This window comes from Anomaloglossus baeobatrachus, chromosome 2 (assembly GCF_048569485.1).
Source record: "Anomaloglossus baeobatrachus isolate aAnoBae1 chromosome 2, aAnoBae1.hap1, whole genome shotgun sequence".
In the NCBI taxonomy this organism is placed as follows: domain Eukaryota; kingdom Metazoa; phylum Chordata; class Amphibia; order Anura; family Aromobatidae; genus Anomaloglossus; species Anomaloglossus baeobatrachus.
Genome location: NC_134354.1, coordinates 168,942,918 through 168,963,654, shown reverse-complemented (window position 1 = coordinate 168,963,654; position 20,737 = coordinate 168,942,918). Strand labels below are relative to the sequence as shown.

At 40.3% G+C, this 20,737-nt stretch overlaps 1 protein-coding gene across 1 annotated transcript in view; it reads right to left on the bottom strand.

Annotated features, from left to right (window-relative positions):
* The window catches only part of STS (steroid sulfatase), a 361,556-nt gene that overhangs the window by 187,458 nt on the left and 153,361 nt on the right, over window positions 1–20,737 (bottom strand). Inside the window, exon 7 of the mRNA XM_075335482.1 lies at window positions 10,585–10,721. Coding sequence (XP_075191597.1) covers window positions 10,585–10,721 — 137 coding nt within the window. The remainder of the gene's footprint in view (window positions 1–10,584; window positions 10,722–20,737) is intronic.

The window sequence follows — 20,737 nt, the reverse complement described above, 5'->3', positions numbered from 1 at the left end:
ATGCAAAGTCAAAAGTTTCCATACACTACAAGTACTATGCCTTTAAAGAATATGGAATAGCCCATATGATGGTGTCATGTCTTTCTGATATGTTTATTGGCAACATCTGAATTAATTAGAGACACACCTGTGGATATACAGTATTTTAATGCACACCTGACACACACTGCTTCTTTGTGCAGCATCATGGGAAAGTCAAAAGAAATAAGCCAACTTCTCAGGAAGAGAATGGTGGACTTGCACAAGTCTGGTTCAACCTTCTGGTTCATTTTTGTCATTAATGTACACTTTGCACTCCATTTTGACAGAAAAAACAGAAATGTAGACAACTTAGCAAATTTATTAAACAAGAAAAACTGAAATATTACATGGTCATAAGTATTCAGATCCTTTTCTCAGACACTCATATTTAAGTCACGTGCTGTCCATTTCCTTGTGATCCTCCTTGATATGAAACTATTCTTTCATTGCTCATTTCATTTCATTTCATTCCTAAAACTTAACATGGACAAAACAGAGTTTATTGTCTTTCCTCCTCCTCACTCATCTCCTCCAACAAGCCTTTCCATCAAACTTGATGGTTGCTCACTCACCCCAGTCTCACAAGCTCGTTGCCCTGGAGTGACCCTTGACTCTGCTCTATCCTTCAAGCCACACATCCAAGCCCTCTTCAACTCATGCCGATTACAACTCAAAAATATCTCCCGGATCCGTGCTTTCCTTAACCAAGAATCTGCAAAAACATTAGTGCATGCCCTCATCATCTCCCACCTCGACTACTGCAACCTCCTGCTCTCTGGCCTACCTTCCAACACTCTTGCACCCCTCCAATCTATCCTAAACTCTGCAGCCCACTTAATCCACCTCTCCCCTCGCTACTCCCCAGCCTTGCCACTCTGCCAATCCCTTCACTGGCTTCCCATCGCCCAACGACTCCAGTTCAAAACATTAACCATGACATGACATACAAAGCCATGCACAACCTGTCTCCTCCCTACATCTGTGACCTAGTCTCCCGGTACCTACCTGCATGCAACCTTAGATCCTCACAAGATCTCCTTCTCTGCTCCTCTCTTATCTCCTCTTCCCACAATCGTGTACAAGATTTCTCCCGTGCATCCCCCATACTCTGGAACGCTCTACCTCAGCACATCAGACTCTCCACTACCGTGGAAAGCTTCAAGAGGAACCTTAAGACCCACCTTTTCCAACAAGCCTACAACCTACAATAGCCCTCAGTCCAGTAGACCACTGCACAACCAGCTTTGTCCTCACCTATTGTACCATCACCCATTCCCTGTAGACTGTGAGCCCTCGCGGGCAGCGTCCTCTCTCCTCCTATACCAGTCTGTCTTGTACTGTTAATGATTGTTGTACGTATACCCTCTTTCACTTGTAAAGTGCCATGGAATAAATGGCGCTATAATAATAAATAATAATAATAATAATAATAATAATAATTGGAGTTCAGCTGAGTTTAATTAAAAGTTCCACAAAGTCAACTATCACTACAGCCCTCCACCAGTAAGGCCTTTATGGCAGAGTGGCCCAACAGAAGCCTCTCTTCAGTGCAGGACATAGGAAAACCCGCATAGAATTTGCAAAAAAGCACATGAAGCACTCCCAGACTATGAGAAATAAGATTCTCTGGTCTGATGAGTCAAAGATAGAACTATTTGGGGATAATTCTAAGCAGTATGTGTGGAGAAAATCAAGCACTACTCAACACCTGCCCAATATAATCCCAACAGTGAAACATGGTGGTGGCAGCATCATATCATCAGGGTGTTTGTCAGCTGCAGGGACAGGAGGACTGATTGCAAATGAAGAAAAGATGAAGATGGCAAAGTACAGAGATATCCTGGAATAAAACCTCTTCCAGTGTGCGCTGAACCTCAGACTTGGCCAAAGATTCGCCATCCAACAAGACAATGACCCTAAGCACTCAGCTAAAAAAAAAACCAAATAAGTGGCTTTAGAATAACTCTGTGACCATTCTTGAATGGCCCAGCCAGAGCCCTGACCTAAAACCAATTTAGCATCTCTGGAGAAACCTGAAAATGGCTGTCAACTAACGTTCACCATCCAACCTGACGGAACTGGAGAGGATCTGCAAGGAAGAATGGCAGAGGATGCCCAAATTAAGGTGTGAAAAACTTGTTGCAACATTCCCAAATAGACTCATGACTGTACTAGCTCAAAAGGGTGCTTGTACTCAAAGAGTCTGTTTTTTTTCTGAAAAAAATATGTAAATGAAAACATTTATGGTTCTTTGAACATAACAATGAAGAGCTGAAGAAATGGTCTTTAAATGCTTTAAATCCCAAATATGCCTGGGTATTGAGGGGTTATTTGGTTATATTTTTACGGGATTTACTATTTCAAAGACCATAATACTTGAGTGTAAGTATTTCACTGCCAAGTTTAGAGATAGCTAATATCATCATAATTCACTATGTGTTATGTTTTCTCTGCAAAGTAATGGAAGAATGATGAATCCATCCTTACAATTTAACCCTCTTCAGCCAATTACTATGTAAATAATAGTTCACATAAAAGCTCTGATAGCTTTGCACATCTGCCTATGCATCACAATTACTCATAGGTATACAATAAAGCATCTCTGTTGCCACCAGACCAAATTATCTCATTTTTTTTCTGCATCAACATGTCACTAAGCAATCCAATTTGGTGACATGTCAGTCAAGCAGACAAGGTTAGATATATTTCTTCTGATTCACGTGTTCACTCATTCTTTCCTGTATTATCACCTGTATCATCTGCTTTCAGTTTTTGACAAGGTCAAATGTATGGTTTCATTTTTCCCATATCACAGTTCAATAATTTGACTTGTCTAGCAGTTAACAAATGCACTTTTAAACACATTCTCCTAGGTCTGTCTGCAAAACTCCTTGAAAGAAAATATTTTTTGTTTAAGGAAAAATAGGCCCTGTAGCATACAATTTCTGGCACAACAGTAAACTTAAAGATTGTAAAAAATAGTTTCATTTTTAAAACTTTTACACAACCTATTTAAAGCTAAGTGCAAGACATATTATAAAATAGAAATTATAGTCATCTTTAGCTGCCTTGGTGCTGGTGCTCCAGATGGGCCAGTTGGTTGCTGCCTATCTTTTGTTAAAATTCTGGAGTGAGGATGTCTGAAGCTGGCGTAGATAGTGACATCGCAGCGTGTAAACCCTAGGAGCGACGATCAATGATCGCAAAAGCGTCAAAAATCATTGATCGTTGACACGTCGCTCCTTTTCATAATATCGTTGGTGGAGCATGCAGCTGGTTGTTCGTCGTTCCTGCGGCATCACACATCGCTATGTGTGACACCGCAGGAACGACGAAAATCTCCTTACCTGCGTCCACCGGCAATGAGGAAGGAAGAAGGTGGGCGGCATGTTCCGACCGCTCATCTCCGCCCCTCCTCTGCTATTGGACGGCCGCTTAGTGACGCTGCAGTGATGTCGCTATGATGCCGAACGCACCTCCCCCTTGAAGGAGGGATTGTTCAGCGGTCACAGCAATGTCGCTGAAAAGGTATGTGCGGGTGACGCCGCCGTAGCGATAATGTTCGCTATGGCAGCGATCACCAAATGTCACATGAATGACGGGGACGAGTGCTATCACGCACGACATCGCTAGCAATCGCTAGCGATGTCGCAGCGTATAAAGCACCCTTAAGGATTAATTAAAATTATATTGGTAAAATAGGAGCAGTCATGTGTGCAAATTGAAGACATAAGTAGCTTTGTGTAGAGGTCTGTGTGTACATCCCACCCCCAACAGGTTCAAATACTGCCATTTATTCAATGCAAAATAATTCCTATTTTTTTTTAATTCAGACCATGTATATCACTCATTCATGAATATAAAACAACCCCAGCCTAATCAGTTCAGGACCCCATTAAAAAAAATAATAAAAGTACCGACATTCTTTAAATGTCAGCACTGCTATACCGGCACGGTCTTCTGAATTAGTTGTGTTACAGGGTCTATTGCAGCTAATCAGAAACTGTTAGTTGGCTGTAGCCTATAATATTACATGGGAGCGAACATCCTCTCTGACAGAATGTCAATGAGCTACTGACAATCAACAGATGTTGCACAAGATCTGTGATACAACAATGAAATATACACCTGATAAACCTCTAGAAATAGCAGCATTGACATCTCAAAAATTTCACCACTGCTTGAAGTATCACTGCTCACCTACTACTGCAAACAGTCCTCTGTGACCTCATGATGCACATATGCTAGTGTGACAAGGCCTGGGGTTTCAGCAAGTGCCAATGGTAAGAAGAGGTGACAAGAACCGTATGGGGATAGAAAGCCGTGGACATGACAAAACAGGTAAGTGGTGAGATGATTATTTCATTTTTTTAACCTTTAGACAGTCACCATTTTTCTGAATTTCCACGTAGTGAATTACAAGAAACATGGATTTTGGAGAATACAGATTTTTGTAAAATTTGAGCAGAATTCAATTCCATTCAAAGTAATATGCCCAGCTCAAGTCATAGCATTGTTTGGAGACAATGCACCTCAAGCCATGTTTGCAAACTTGTTATACTGAATCAGATGTGTCGCACTAAAAAATTGCAGCAAGAGCAATACAGTTAACTCTTGGTATGGAAATATTGCAAGAAGTTAAATATATTTGTACTGCCCCGCGCTCGGCTGCAGCCGAGCCGCTCGGATCTGTGTTCGTTCGGTGGGTGGCTAGAGCGCCTCCGGACCTGGGTGTCACGTCGCTCTGCAAGGGGTTGCTGGCGATCTCGATGGGGATGGTGGTTAAGTGGGTTTACGGCCGGAGCCGTGTTTTGAGTTCGTGATGCCACCCACGGGACGTGGTGAAAGTGTAGACACCACCGCTGCAATTACGGGGCACCGGGGGAGATGGTCATGCAGCAAGATGTTACCCCCTCCGTGGGCAGGGATGGTGGCCCCAGGACCCGTTTGGGAAGCGTGTAGTGGCTGGGCGATGCAGGGCGGCACACGGCCGGATGGCACTGTTGTACTCACTATGACAGATACACTGGAGTCTCTGGTAAACCAAAAGGGATGGTGGTCGGTGCCCGCAGCCGACTGCGTCTGGTCCCCCACCAGGTTGGTGGTCCCCGCCTTTCTACTGCACCTCTTTTGTAGATTCTAACTGCCTATGCTTCAGCGACGGGAGTCCGCTCCCCGGTGTGTATGTGTCGGGAGAGTCCGTTTGCCCCCAGGCGCTGGCCCGTGGGATCTCTCTGCCTGTGCAGTGGCTTTCTATCCCCCTCGGTGGGCTGTTGCCATCTTTTGGGTCTTGGGACAGGAAAAGACCTAAGGTCCAGGCCTCAATCAGTACATTCGACGTGGTCCAGTGGCTTCTGGACCTCGTTCTGAGTCTGAGTACCCTTCCTGGTGCTCCGGTTTCCAGTTGGTTCCCCGGTTCGGTACCAGTGGACCACTACCCTGTCCCAGTCCCTTACACTTCCACCAGCCTTCTTCCCGTCTCCTGCAGGCGGCAACCACCATCTGCCTCCTGGCCACAGGGTATCTGGGCTACGACCCAGATCCCTGACAGACGTTTACGCTTGACCACTACTCTCTTTCACCTCCAAAACTGATCTGTTTGTGCTTTTCCCGCCTCAGGTTATCCGAATTCATCGGTGGGCGTGGCCAACCGCCTGGCTCCGCCCCCGGGTGTGAACGTCAAAACCTAAGAGGGGTCACTCAGGGTTTTTTAGGTTGGCTGCTGTTACCTTATTAGGGTGACGGGTGTTATGCAAGGACCTACCTGTGACTACCTGGCTAGTCCAGGGCGTCACATATGCAAAAAGACATGTTTAGTAAATAGAACCATTATTTTTGGGCTATAAGGTGCATTTTTTTCCTGAAAAGTTTGGTGTTAAATTGGGGGTACATTTTATAGACTGGATGTAACTGCCTGTGGCTGTGGGGGTAGGGGGCTATGGAGGAGCGAGTCCAAGGAGGCAGGAGAAGGGTCACAGGAGGCAAGAGTCAGCGCTGGTGCTAACGGTGTGCCCGCTAATAAAGCAAATTAATATTCACTGCCCACAAGTTCATAATCCTGCCTTCCTCTCAGCACTGTAGAAAGCACTGAGAGGTGGGCAAGATTTAGGGGCAGGGGGAGCAGTAAATATTCATTCTCTTTAATAGTGGGCACTCGGGATCACCTAGCTGCCGGCTTACTGAAACACAATTTTGTTCCCTTGTGTACAACATAACATAGCACTATACATAACAGAGCAGGGTAAAACTTCAACTTATACATTTGCATTGTATCAAAAAATCATAGAATAATATATGAAAGTATTGTACCACCAGCAAACCAACAACAAAAGAAAATAGACATCAGACATCCTTAATGCAAAATGTGAAATATATTAATAGCACCCATTCTACAACACTTCAGCACAATATAGCACTATGGTAAGTTATTTATTTCAGCATTGACTTTTTGTGGGCATTATTAAGCTAATCCAGGGCTATAGTCATACTATGTGAGCTGACTCACTCACTCACTCACTCTATCTCTTGGTACCTCCTTTCTGGGTAGGCTGAATGTTTATACCCTAAGGAGACATAGTATGTGTGAGGTTCCCTTAGGACACGTGGTTGTTATTATTATTGCCTACCCTTCATTCATTTATATAGTGTGTGGAACTCCTGTTAAGGCTAGTTTCACACTTGCGTTGAACGGCATCCGTTGCATTGCGTTGTGTGACGGATGTAACGGATGAGTTGCATATAGTGGCACAATGGATGCAACGGATTGTACAAAACAACGGAATCAGTTTTTTTTTTTACAGTTTTACTGGCAGCAGACTATTGTGAACGATCAGCTGATCACCCGGCTGCCGGGTGCTCAGCTGATCGCTCACAGCAGCTGGTCGCCGGGGATCAGCTGATCGCTCACAGCAGCTGGTCACCTGGTGATCAGCTGATCGTTCGGCCGTCGAGAATGTGTGGGGGGGTGGGGGTGGAGTGCGGGGTGGATGGAGCTGAGCGGGGCCATGACGCTGAGGACAGGTGAGTGTGTGTGCGCGTGCGTGCACGCTTGTACGCGTGTGTGAGCGTGTACGCGCGCGTGTGTGTGTGTGTGTGTGTATGCCTGCGTGTGTGTACATGTGTGTAAATGTGGAGTGGAGTGCGGGAGGGGGCGGCCCAAGCGGGGAAGTGTCGGGCTCGCTGCACACGTAGCCAGGGTAAATATCGGGTAACTATGCAAAGCACTTTGCTTGGTTACCCGATATGTACCTTGGTTACCAGCATACACCGCTTTGCACTGGCTCCTTGCACACGTAGCCAGGGTAAATATCGGGTAACTAGGCAAAGCACTTTTCTTGGTTACCACGTGTATCCTGGTTACGGGTGCAGGGAGCCAGAGAGAGCATGCGCAGTAAAATCCTAAGGATTCCGCTGCTCAAAAAAAGTTACATGCTGCATTCCTTCCGTCCAGCGGAAGCAACGCAGCGTCGGCAAGCGGAAGCAACGCAGGTACTTTTGGCACAATCCGTCATCCATACAAGTCTATGGGAAACAGCGGAATCCGTTAAAGGATTCTGCTGTTTTCCAAAAGGGCGTATTGTGACGGAAGGAAAAAATCGCAAGTGTGAAAGTACCCTTATTCAATTCACAGAGGTTCATATTGGTTGTGAACTCCGTTTTGGATGCCCATCCTTTTTCTATATGTGATTGTACTATTATTTATATTGTATGTATTTAATATGTCATTTTTTCTGCTATATATTATAATACTTATATCTGGAGTGTTGTTAAATTATATCATGTATGTGCGCCCCCATTGGCACATATTGTTGTATGCACTTTTCGTTCCAAACTTTTTATACCATCATATTAATACATTTTTGCATTAAGGATGTCTGATTGCACATTTTTTCTTTTGTTGTTAATAACAGAGCAGGGGTAAGAAATTATTTTTTCTGAGGAACCACGTGACTGTTGGGGACAGCTTAACCAAAAGTATGACATTAATTTTGTTCAATTTTAATATTAAGTTATTAATTATAATTATAATGTTATTATTTGTATTATATTACTTAATATTGAGCATAATTAAGTATGCTGACACTCCCCTATATACAGTAGGGGCCCACACACAGCACCCCTATACACAGTAATAGCCTTCTTTTAGTCTGGGGGTCAACTTTGTTGTAGGTCATTAAGACTGGGTATTTTCCGGCAGCAGGGAATGATGCTTCCCACATGCAGACCATGCAGAGTAAATAAAGAATAAATATTTTCATACAATGACTTGCCACTGAAATCTTATCTGAGTCTTTTTCATACATTCATTTATTCTCTGTAGGTGCCTACTTTCCCCTCCTAATTGATTATTCACTCCCATTTTCCTCCCCCCAATTCCACTTCAAATTCATTATACACCGTGTTAATAAAAATAAATATGAATACATTTTAATATATCTTTAGTATATAACAAGTGCATCTTAATACATTAGAATATCATTAAAAAGTTAACTTATTTCAGTAATTCAATACAAAAAGGAAATTCATATATTATATAGAATCATTACAAACAGAGTGATCTATTTCAAGTGTTTATTTCTGTTAATGTTCATTATTATGGCTTACAGCCAATGAAAACCGAAAAGTCATTATCTCAGAAAATTAGAATATTACATAAGACCAACTTAAAAAATTATTTTAAACTCAGAAATGTTGGTGCTTACTGAAAATTATGTACAGTAAATGCACTCAATACTTGGTCAGGGCTCCTTTTGCATGAATTACTGCATCAATAAGGTGTGGCATGTAGGCAATCAGCCTGTGGCACTGCTGAGGTGTTATAAAAGCCCAGGTTGCTTTGATAGCAGCCTTCATCTCATCTGCGTTATTAGGTCTGGTGTCTCTCATCTTCCTCTTGACAGTACCACATATATTTTCTTTGAGGTTTAGGTCAGGGGAGTTTGCTGGCCAATCAGGCACAAAAATAATGTGGTTATTCATACAGATATTGTTACTTTTGACAGTGTGGACAGGTGCCAAGTCCTGCTGGAAAATTAAATTTTCATCTCCAAAAAGCCTGTCGGCAGAGGGAGCCATGAAGTGCTTTAAAATTTCCTGATAGATGGCTGCACTGACTTTAGTCTTGATAAAACACAGCGGATCTATACCAGCACATGGCATGGCTTCCCAAACCATCACTGATTGTGAAAACGTCACACTAGACCTCAAACAGCTTGGATTGTGGTCTCTCCACTCTTCCTTCAGACTCTGGGACCTTGATTTCCAAATGAAATGCAACATTTATTTTCATCTGAAAACAGCTCCTTGCACCACTGAGCAACAGTCCAGTTCTTTCTCTCCTTGGTACAGGAAAGACACTACTGGTGTTGTCTATTGCTCATGAGTGCCTTGACACAAGGAATGTGAAAGTTGTAGCCCATGTCCTGGATATGTCTGTGCGTGGTGGCTCTTGAAGCACTGACATCAGCAGCAGTCAACTCCTTGTGAATTTCCCCCAAATTTTTGAATGGCCCTTTTCTTAACAATTCTATTAAGGCTGTGGTTATCCCGGTTGGTTGTGCACCTTTTCCTACCACACTTTTTCCTTACACTCAACTTTCCAGTAATATACTTGGATACAGCACTTCTTTAGTAATGACCTTTTGTGGTTCTCCCTCTATGTGGAGTGTGTCAATGACTGCCTTCTGGATATCTGTCAAGTCAACAGTCTTCCCCATGATTGTGTAGCCTTCTGAACCAGACTAAGGGACCATTTTAAATGCTTAGGAAGCCTTTGCAGGTGTTGTAAGATAATTATTCTAATTTTCTGAGATACCTTTTTGTATTGAATTACTGAAATAAATTAACTTTTTGCAGATATTCTAAATTATTGAGATGCACTTGAAACTCACCTTCTGATGATCCCATGATGATATTTGCCTCTTCTGGCTCTGATCATGCTGAATTACAATTCTGCAGATTCTGAATCACAGAGAAGGTGCCTACCAGAGATCCATAATGAAAGGCTCCAATAGCAGTGCTGCTATATGCAGTATATATCAATAAGATTCAAATACAAATTCATATATCAGGCAAAAAACTGCAGGAAGCCTTCCTTAGATCTCCATCAGTGGCTCCTGAGATAATAATGGTCTGTTTCTCTACCAATGAGAGCTCCTTTGACCGCATGTTGTGTGTTTACAGCAAAAACTTTCAAATCCAAATGCCACAACTGGAATCAACTCCAGCAACACCTTTTACCTGAATAATTGATGATTTATTGACTGAATAGCCCTGTAACCTATTAAAGATCTTTTAAGATAATTGTCTAATTACTTTGGTCTCTTGAAAAAGAGGCAACTGTATATTAAAAAAAACTGTAATTCCTAATCCTTTACTCCAATTAAGAAGTGGACAATTTCAAATTACAGCTGAGTATGCACTTTATACCAAAATTGATTATATAACAGCATCTAAATATTTTCTGGCAAATAGCCAAAATGCCTTAACTTTTGCTACTATATAAATATTTCTGGACCTAAATGTATATGTAAGTTTTATACTGCTAAGTAAATATTAACTCACCTATACTCCAGTCTACTTCTTCAACAGCATCCCCATAAATTCCATGTTTGCTTTTACCTCTAAATTCAGCAGAAGCATAAAGAGCTGTGTGCACTTGAATGTATGACATGAATAAAAGGAAGGGCTTGTTCTCGTGTCTGTAAGAATAACAATAAAGAACTTACACTTCTGCGTCTTATCAATATTAAGCAAAATATGGGTTACATCATATTGCAAAATGGATACTATTGGGGAGCAATTTATTTGGAAACTGTTTATTATTAGTGATGGGAAGACAGGACTGTAATAGTCAGGATTCATGCAGGTTCAAAAGTACCCAAGCAATGACCCGAGGCCTGCAATTCTCAGGGAAATCCAGGTAATGTTCCGGGTCCAGCAACTTAGGTAATTAAAAAAATAAAGAAAAAATTGGAAATGCATACGCGTTATGCTTACTGAGTCTCCTGTGCTCTACACTGCTTCAAGAGCTGCTCATATTACTTCTGGGACTGCTCATTTACCTCGTGCATATGCACTGCTTTCCCCGCTCACCAGCAGTCTCCGTGTCTCTAATTGTTTGAGGTCAGATGCGCCCCCACCCTTTGTGACAGCGTGTCGGACTGTTTTCAATCAGAGACGCTGCCTGTGTGTGTCTATGTTGCTGTAAAAATAAATACAAAAAATGGCATATGGTCCCTTATGTTATACGGTAATACCCAGCCCAGATAAAACATGCGGCTACAGGCAGCATCCCCCAGCCATGCACTTATCTTGGCTGTGAGGGGCTGCATACAGATTTTTTTTCAATTACTATTAAATAATAATTTTAAAAAACATTATGCAATCACCCCTAATTTTGATATTAGGCCATGATAAAGCCAACAGCTGGGGGCTGGTATTCTCAGACTGGAGAGACCAATGCTTATTGGGCCCCCTAGCCTAAAAATTTGTTGCACCAAATTTTAGCACCAAATTTGCACCTCCTTGCAGAAAATTTCACTAAAACCTAAAACGGCGTGAAAACCATTTTTGTGCAATTTTTATCCAATTGATTACACCATATTTCGGCACCAAATCTACATCTGGTGGCAAAAAAATGCATCACTATCGCATCAATCCCTTATGGTGTTTTTGCCAGGAGGTGTTGATTTGGTGCAGAAATATGGTGTAGAAATTTCAGCACCAAATCTGTATCTCTTGGCAAAAAAATGCTTTTCTGTTAGGAGATGCAGGTCTGTGAACTTAGTGACCTCACCTGAAGTGAGGTCAATCAGTTCAATGAAGTCACATGAGGTCAGGTTACTTACGTTAACAGGTGGTAGACCATTGGAACCTCCAGCTGTGACCGCAAATAACCTCAGTGACATCACCGCTCATTGCTGTGGCTCAGCCTTTGCCTAAAGTTCACAGCGGCTGGTCATGTTCTATGCCTGCATGCTGCGCCTTCTGTAATGTAGCAGAGCCAAAATTGTCATGGGACCTTATGTGGATTATATCGGACCTGGGTGTTTTGGGCTTAATAAGGAGGAAAGAGGGGGGGTTGTATTTTATTGGTGTTTGTGTTTATTTCTTTTCACTTACAGATTAGTAATGGGGGTCTCATAGGTGCCTCCCATTACTATTCTAGGTCTTAGTTGCAGCTGTGAGCTGTTATTAACTCCTTATTACCCCAATTGCCACTGCATCAGGGCAATTGAGATAAGCCGGGTAAAGTTACAGGATTGTCTCATCTATTGGATGCAACAATCTTGAATGGCTGAAGGCTTCCATTTTTGGCTTAGGAGAGCAAAAAGCATGAGTCTCCCCAGCCTGAGAATACCAGCCGCCAGCTTTGTCATGGCTGGATATCAAAATTGGGGAGACCATTTTTTAAAATTATTTATTTAAATAATTTTAAAATGTGGTCTCTCTTACTTTGATACACAGCCAAGATAAGTGCATGGCTGGGGGTTGCAGCCTGTAGCAGTATGCTTTATCTGTGCTGGGTATCATAATATTGGGGGACCCTACGCCAATATTTTTATCCCTTTAATTTTACAGCAATAGAGACACACAGACAGCGTCTCTGTTTGAAATCAGTCAGACATGCTGTCACAAGGACTGCCACTGGACAGGGGAAGCATTGCATATGCATAAGATTAACCCCTTCACGACCATGGACGGATATATTCGTCATGGATCGTGTGCCGTTAAGCCCCGCCCCCTGCTGCGGGCAGGGTGCGGCGATCGGCGCACATATTAGCTGTTTTCAACAGCTGACATGTGTGCCTGCATGTTACGAGTGGAATCACATTCCACCCGTAACATTAACCCCTTACATCTCGCTGCCAAAGTCTGGCAGCGAGATGTATACACGCGCGGTGAAGATTTTCACTTACCGCCACCCCATCGGAAGTCACGTGAGTGATCACATGACTTTCGGTGGTTGCCATGGTAGCACAGGGTCATGTGATGACGCCTGCAGCTATGACGTTTCACTTTCGTTTTCACTCGGCCTGGAGGCCAGTGAAGCAGGAAGTGACCGTATCTGCTGTTTACAGCTGTATAGCTGTGATCAGCAGATAGATCAGAGCGATCGGATTGCTGATCGCTATAGCCCCCTAGGGGGACTAGTAAAATAAAAAAAAGTAAAGAAAAAGTTTTAAAAAATTTAAAAAAAACCCCTAAAAGTTCAAATCACTCCCCTTTCACCACATTGAAAATTAAAGGGTTAAAAAAAATATACACATATTTGGTATCGCCACGTTCAGAAATGCCCGATCTATCAAAATATAAAATCAATTAATCTTATCAGTAAATGGTGTACTGGCAAAAAAATTCCAAACGCCAAAGTTACATTTTTTAGTCGCTGCAAGTTTTATGCAAAATGCAATAACAGGTGATCAAAACGTAACATCTGCACAAAGATGGTACCGTTAGAAACGTCAGGTAGAGACGCAAAAAATAAGCCATAGATCCCGAAAAATGAGAACGCTATGGGTTTTGGAAAATGGCGCAAAATGTACGCCACTTTTATTAGACAAGCTTGTGAATTTTTTTAACCCCTTAGATACAACTAAACCTATACATGTTTGGTGTCTACAAACTCGCACCAACCTCAGGCATCATACTCATGCATCAGTTTTACCATATAGTGAACACCATGAATGAAACATCCCAAAAAATATTGTGCCATCACACTTTTTTTCAGTTTTTCCACACTTGGAGTTTTTTTGCTATTTTCCAGTACACCATATGGTAAAACTTATGGTTTCATTTAAAAGTATAACTTGTCCCGCAAAACACAAGCCCTTATATGGCAAGACTGATGGACAAATAAAAAAGTTACTGCTCTCAGAAGAAGTGGAGCAAAAAATAAAACGCAAAAATGGAAAGTGCCCTGGGGCTGAAGGGGTTAACAAGTGGCTCTGGAAGTCTCGTTAGAGCAGCACGGCGACTGGTAAGTATAAAGCACCTGCTCTAATCACTCTATCCCTTCTACCACCATTTTTGAGCTCCTGTTTTGGATCCACATAAGCATATATGGGGATCAGCATCTGGCCAGATATCTGAGATCAATTCCAGGCCTGAATTGGGGGGGGTTAAACTTGGTTTGTCCCGCCAATCCCGGTTATCTGCAAGTATGCCCATCACTATTTATTAAGTAAAAAAAAAAGTGGATTCTATTTTCTGAGAATCATTGTAAGTATTGGCTGTAGTGCTCTAGGACTGGGAAAAAAAATGTTATGACTTTATTGGAAGTTTGGATTTTCATTTAACTTCTACAGTTGAAACAAACTGAAAAGGCAGGTGCAAGCAATGTGACCTATATACTTGGCTCAGTTGCATCAGTTCTGGCAGGAGGAATGGGCCCAATTTCCCACCAACTATTGTGAAAAGCTTGTGGAAGAACATCCAAAATGTTTGACCCAAGTTGTACAGTTTAATGGGCAACGGTATCAAATACTAATGAAATGTATGTAAACTTTTGACTTTGCAGAAAGTAATAAAAATGCCGTAAAACAATCTTTCTCTCATTATTCTGGCATTTGGCAAATATAAATAAGTTTAATGATCCTAATTGAAATAAAAAGGGAAATGTTTATTCTGATTTCAAGCCAGATAGTGAGAAATACATGCATATATGTCTTTTTAGATAGTGTATGTCTAATGTCAAGTGTACTTATTTAACATGTCACAGTAGCAAATAGCACAAGGGAAATCCTAATAACTGCTGTTACTCAAGGTGTTGCTACTGACTTGACACTTACAGTACATTTCAATGTATTAATTGGTTGAAGCTTTCTCTGGGGTAATATATGGAGGTTAGGATTATAAGTAGGGATGATCGAATACCTCAAATATTCGGCTTCCCAAATATTCGACAAATAAATCGCCGCTATGCGAATATTCGATGCACAATGTAAGTCTATGGGAAACCCGAATAGTTCCAAATAGTTGATATTCAGGTTTCTCATAAACTTACATTGCGCTTTGAATATTCGCGGATAGTCGAATAGCGGCGACCTATTCAGAAAATATTCGCGAAGCCGAATATTTGAGGTATTCAATTATCCCTAATTATAATTCATTAAGCTGGGATTTCAGGAAAATAGGCTATTTTAACCAACAATATTCCTCGATAACCTCCTTGGACTGGTCCAAGGAGGAACACGTGAATTTCTCGGGCGGCCCATGTGCAGCAATGGCCTTCCCGCAAGAACAGTGCTTGGTACAGATCACAAGCGGCACGATATGCAGACAATGGCAGCATCTCATTTATTTAACAAACGCATAGTATAATTTTATGAAAGCAAAGGCTGAAATTACATGGGAAAGCAATAGCAATCCACATAGCCTCCTCCATCCTTGTCCATTTAGAGGACGAATAGCACCCAGAATCAAAGCTACTGGTGGGCCCTTAGTATCCCAATCTGACACTGCTCAAGAATATTAACTAGAGAGTTCTGCATTGAATATCATTAGTATATTGCTGATTTTATTTCTGCAATAGCAAGTGTCAAGGAGTACATAACACAATAATTTCATTAGAACTAAATTTCGACTACTGTGCGATTAAAGTAAAGCAATAAACAAAAGTTATGCTGTATAAAAGGGTATTCAGACTTTGACATTTCTAGTAAATCCACACTTTTTAATATGAGCATAACATGGGTGCATTTTAGGACCTATTTTATGGGGGCCCCTTCCTCAATTCAAATAAGATAAAATTTTATCATCATAAGAATATGCAATACACAACTTTATTATTTTCATTGTAATACTGCCTGTGATGATGAGATGACTACAGAACAGCAAGTATTACCCTATTTAAATCTCGCCAATTAATAAAGATAATTCCAACGAAAATAAAAAATAAATTGCAAATGTTTTAAAAATATTATTTTTTTTTTACAATAAACAACTCATGGTGAGCTAAAATCAGCGTAACAAGATCTTTAGGGGGGAAAAAACAACAAATAAAAGAAAATGTTTACATTTTCTATTTTATATACAAACTTCACCATAAAATATCAACATTATTGGCCAATAACTAATGCAAAAATAGCATACAAAAACCTTATTAAATAATTTTATAGCAAAGCATTAAATATTACAATAAAATAGCCCGTTCAGAAGTCCATGGATTTATACTTCCGAAATCTCTTATTCAGCTGCCTGATGTGTGACCTTTTATGGTGCGTTAGGCTCTTGATTGATAGTCATAAATAACATTACTTATACATGCCCGCACATGCTGGAGGCTGTTGTGTACAATATATGGAAATTAGTTTCAATGTTTCTCCCTATGTTCAAATAATCACTGTGAATTGGTTAGGCAGTGGTGAAGAAATGCTTATTTACATCTATATCACAAAATACAGAAAAATAATCTAGGATACATAAATATGTACTTAGGGTTCGCAATCAGAAAACGTAAATAAAAAATAAAAATAAAAAATAAAAAAGTCTCCATACAGACGAAAGATTAAACTGATCTCTGAAGACATTTTTTTAAAGTCTATATAATGGTGAGAAAATCTCAATGCTTTCTAATTTGTTTTACTTTACTGCTAAATATGGAGATTGTTTCATATTTGTACTAATCACCATCTACTGAATATATAGAAGGCAGCCACTCCATGAAAAAGGAGCAACCATGTAACAACTTATTTATAAAGTGAGCAGTAATAAATTTGCCTACAGCATGAATATCAATACCCTTTTTCACTGAAAATAAGACAGTCATATATTTTGTTTGCCCTGAAAAAACTACTAGGTTTTATTATTTTTTTTGGGGGGGGGGCTTATTCTCAGGGAAACATGATAACATGATTGGGGAAACGTTTACCTTCCCCCAAAAAAATTCAGATCCCCTTCCCAGGATCGTCATACTTATCAGACCCTGGGTCTCTGCGTGGCTCCCAGGTCCTCCTGCGATTTCTGGTAGGCACTCCCAGCAGGTATGCTCCATGCCGTCCTTCCCTGCTGCTGGCAAACGCTCACACATCAGACCACATACACACATTCATAGACACACACACTGATACACACACACACACACTCTTGAGATCGCCCATACATTCGCGCGCACACACACTCACCACATCCATTGATACCACTTGCTTACAGCCAGCAGGGGACTCGCTGCACTCTTGTCTCTCTCTGATGCATTCCACCACTGGGTCCTCCATGCATTCCCCACGCAGGTCCTGGCACTTCACTGCACAGCATCACAGGTCCTTATGCCGCCCAGAATCAATCAATATCGCTGGATGTGGTGAGTGTGTGTGTGCGATCTGATGTGGGAACTCATATGTGTGTGTGATCTGACGTGTGTGGGTGTGTGTTCCGCCGCAGGTCCTTGATGCATTCCACTGCTCCCAGTCGGAATCTGGTGAGTATAATTGAGGAGTCTTCTGTCTTCTTTCTTCTTTCTTTTGGGAGCTTCTTTTTTCTGTAATGAAGTGTCCTGCAGTATTCTTTAAAATTGTGAGCTGCATGGACACCTCATTATTTAACCGCGACTAGGTATTATTTTCAGGGTAGGTCTTGTCTTTAAGCCTTGCTGAAAACTCCTGCTAGGTCTTATTTTTTGGGTAGGTCTTATTTTCGGGGACACATGGTAGTTGGTACCAATATTATTATACAGAATAGAATAGGACATAGCCTCATGAAGCCAATAGATGAGGCAGCAAATCAGGAAGAAGTCTTTATTATTGGGGACTTTAAGTACCCTGAAGTAAATTGGGGAGCAGAAACTTGCCCGTCCAGCAGAAGAAACAGGTTTTTGACAATAATAAAAGACATCAAATTACCTTACATAATTGGTTCAGGACCCAACAAGAAGGGGGCACTGCTGAACCTAATGTTAACCAATAGGCCAAACCAAATATCATATATGGGTTAGGGGGTTACTTGGGTAATATTGATAAAAACAATATGTTTTCATATATCCTTTAATAAGATTTAAAATAGAGGAACTACAAGGACGTTATATTTCAGAAAGGAGAATTTCCAACAATCTTGTGTATAGAAGGCTGTATACAATAATAGATATTCTAATAAAAGATAGAAGCATCTAAACACTAACACTTTTTTGAGGGGGTCAACTGTGTAACATGAAAAATGCCAAGGTTATACTTCCCTTTCTAAGGATAGGCTTACATCACACTATTGCTTTACGGTATACATACAGTGCTCAACATAAATGAGTACACTACTTTTGAAAAGATGGAATTTTAAAAATATCTCTAAATATAAGAGCAATTTGCAAAATTTTGACATGACTGAATTTCATAGAACAATTTTAACCCATAAAAAGAAAGTAAAGTTAATATTATAACTTTTATTGCAAAATCTCCAGCTTTACTCAAATTAATTGATGCAAAAATGAATATACCCAACATCAAAAACTACTACATCTACTATTTTGTATGACCGCCATGATTTTTTCGTAAAAGCATCAAGCCTTCTAGCAATGGAATAAACATGTTGGCGACATTTTGCACCCTGCATTTTTTTACATTCTACAAGAATGACTAGGAGCACTTATTCAGCCTCACAAAAGGAATCTGCCATCACCATATTTCTTTTTAGGCACCATATATTTTGCAAAATGAATTTAGAAAAATATATGGTGGCAATTGTTGAATCATAGTCAGTGGCAGTGATATTATATGGAGCTGGTGCTGCTAGTGATAGGGAGTTGAATATTATTTTATGTTGAAAGACACGATTCTACCATCACCCTGTGCCCTTTGTAGATGTGCATTTTTTCTAAATATGTGGTGCCTACAGTAAAACATAGTGGTGGCAGTGTCCTTATGTAAGGCTGCATGAGTGTTTCTGCTGCCTTGAGCTAAATTTCATTGATGTATCATAAAGTCAAAGATGTACTGGTCTATACTGACTGATACAATCACTCTCTGCTCTTAGTAGACATGCACTTTTTCAACATGACAATGACCCAGAAGACACATCTGTTGAATTTCTGAAAAATAAGAGGAAGTGACTCAGTGGCTAAGTATGTCACCTGATCTGAACCGAACCCAAACACCTATGAAGATTTTTGAAGTTTAGCATCATTCTCCATCCAACATCCATATTATAAAAGAGTTAAAATGGAAAAAAAGATTATGCAATTTGACAACAATTTGTTCATTCCATGGTTAAAAGATGTGGTGTGGTACTTAACCCTTTCACCACCAGGTGATCTTCCATTATTCATTTAGCTTTTTCCTCCCTTTCTTTAAAGAACCATTACTTTTTTATTTTTATGTCAATCCAACCATACGGGGGCTTGTTTTTTGTGGGATGAGTTGTAATTTTTAATGACTCCATTCATTCTTCTACATATTGTATTAAAAATGCAATAAAAAATTCCAAGTGCGGTAAAACTTACAAAAAAAGACCAATTCCATAATTTTTGGGGGGCTTTTTATTTACCACATTTGTATGGTAAATCTGATAGGGCAGTATGATTCTCCAGATTATTATGAGTTTGTAGATGCCAATCATGTATAGGTTTTTTTTTAATTTAAATGGTGATTTTTTTTTTTTATAGATTTGTCAAAAAAAAAAAAAAGAATTGCACTTTTGTTGTCATTTTCCAAGACCCGTAGAGTTATTATTTTTAGGGCTCTTTGGCTGTGTAATGGTTGATTTTTGTGTCTTGAGCTGATGTTTTCAATTATACCATTTTTAGGTAGATACGATGTTTTAATCGCCTCCTATTACATTTTATTGCAATGCTGCGGTGACCAAAAAAATGGAATTCTGGCTTTTTGATTTTTTTTCTCATTTTGCCCTTTACCGATAGGATTCATTTGTTTTATATTTTGATAGGTTTGGCATTTCAAAAATGTGTTTTTGTTTTTTTGTAATTGTTTTTTTTTTTTAAAGGGAGGTGATTTTAACTTGTGTTTTTTTATTTTTTTATTTTTTTTTTGCACTATTTACTGTCTTTACTAGTAGCCTTAAGAAACCTAACCCCTTGACCCCCGGGCAATTTTCCATTTTTTGGGGTTTTTTTCCTCCTTTTCTTCTGAGAGCCGTAACTTTTTTATTTTTCTGTCTTTTTGCCATATAAGCCACTGGTGCTAATCAACCAGTGGCCAATCAATAGCGCAAATCAGCTATTTGTTTGCTGATCAGCAGTCCATTAATATCTCATTCCTGCAGGCAGACCATACTTTAAATGAGCACTGATGATAATTAGCGCCAATTGGTTGCTATTAGGGATGATCGAATACCTTAAATATTCAGTTTTGCAAATATTTTCCGAATACCTCGCCGCTATTCGACTATTCGATGCACAATGTAAGTCTATGGGAAGCCCGAATAGTACCGAATAGTTGTTATTCGGGTTTCCTATACACTTTCACGAATAGTCAAATAGTGGCGAGGTATTCGGAAAATATTCGCGAAGCCGAAAAATCGAAGGATTCGATCATCCCTAGTTGCTATGCTTCTCAGTGGCACAGGTCCCATTTACACAATACGATGTAGTGCAAAGACTGATTGTTGTTTGTTCAACCCAAAAGATCATTTCATCCAATTAATGTGTATCTGCTTATGTGTTAGGTGAATTACAGCAAGTTTAAACTGCATGGGCCGTCAAACGCTCATTTACAAAAATTGTGCAGTGTAAATGGAACATAATGCTTGCAGTGTAGCAAAGGATGTAATATTA